General features: G+C 34.8%; 1 protein-coding gene across 1 annotated transcript in view; it reads right to left on the reverse strand.

Moving 5' to 3' along the window:
• LOC106469929 (trafficking kinesin-binding protein 1-like) overlaps window positions 1-511 on the reverse strand; it is a gene marked incomplete at its 5' end in the record, with an annotated part of 53,531 nt that extends 53,020 nt beyond the window's left edge. Inside the window, one exon of the mRNA XM_022398504.1 lies at window positions 352-511. Within this exon, the coding sequence (XP_022254212.1) occupies window positions 352-511 (160 nt within the window). The remainder of the gene's footprint in view (window positions 1-351) is intronic.
• Between the last annotated feature and the right edge of the window lie 124 nt (window positions 512-635).

A 635-nucleotide genomic window follows, 5' to 3' on the forward strand; every position in this document is an offset into this window, starting at 1 on the left:
CAAACAATGTCTGAGCACGTGTCTTGTGCGAGATTCACCATAGAATTAACAAAAGGATTACTAAGAATTTAAAAACTTTTCATTAATGTCTAAAAATATTTCATCCTGCACAAACTTATCATGCCCTTGTAAGTGGTTGTATATAAATAACTCGACATATTGCAATCTTATCTGGGTATCCTCAAACTTCCTAATGGCTCTTGGCAGGTCATGAAGTAGTTATATTTGCTTAAAGCCAGAACTAGAACGAGAAAGACTAGTTATGGGTCATATTATGATGTCTCCTTTCAATAATATGTATCTTGTGTAATCATGCCAGAAACCATATCGGAGAAAAATAAACGGACTTACCAGTGATGGTTCCCACATGACAAAATGACCTGCTGATGCCACGCTGCCTTTCAGTGGTTAACTCATCCTCTTCCAAACATTGGTCAGTACAAGTGTAAACGTCTTGTTCCCCGGTTCTTTGCAAAGTATGAAGCCCCAAGACATTCTGAGAACACGTGTCCTAAAAGTAAACAGTGTTAAAAGATTTAATGTAGAAATTATAATATTTATATTTTAGATGTGTCACATTCTGTCAATAGATCTAATATTTTGAAAAGTATGTTTTTAAGTTACCTTAAAATGTC

This window comes from Limulus polyphemus, unplaced genomic scaffold (assembly GCF_000517525.1).
Source record: "Limulus polyphemus unplaced genomic scaffold, Limulus_polyphemus-2.1.2 Scaffold3729, whole genome shotgun sequence".
NCBI lineage: Eukaryota > Metazoa > Arthropoda > Merostomata > Xiphosura > Limulidae > Limulus > Limulus polyphemus.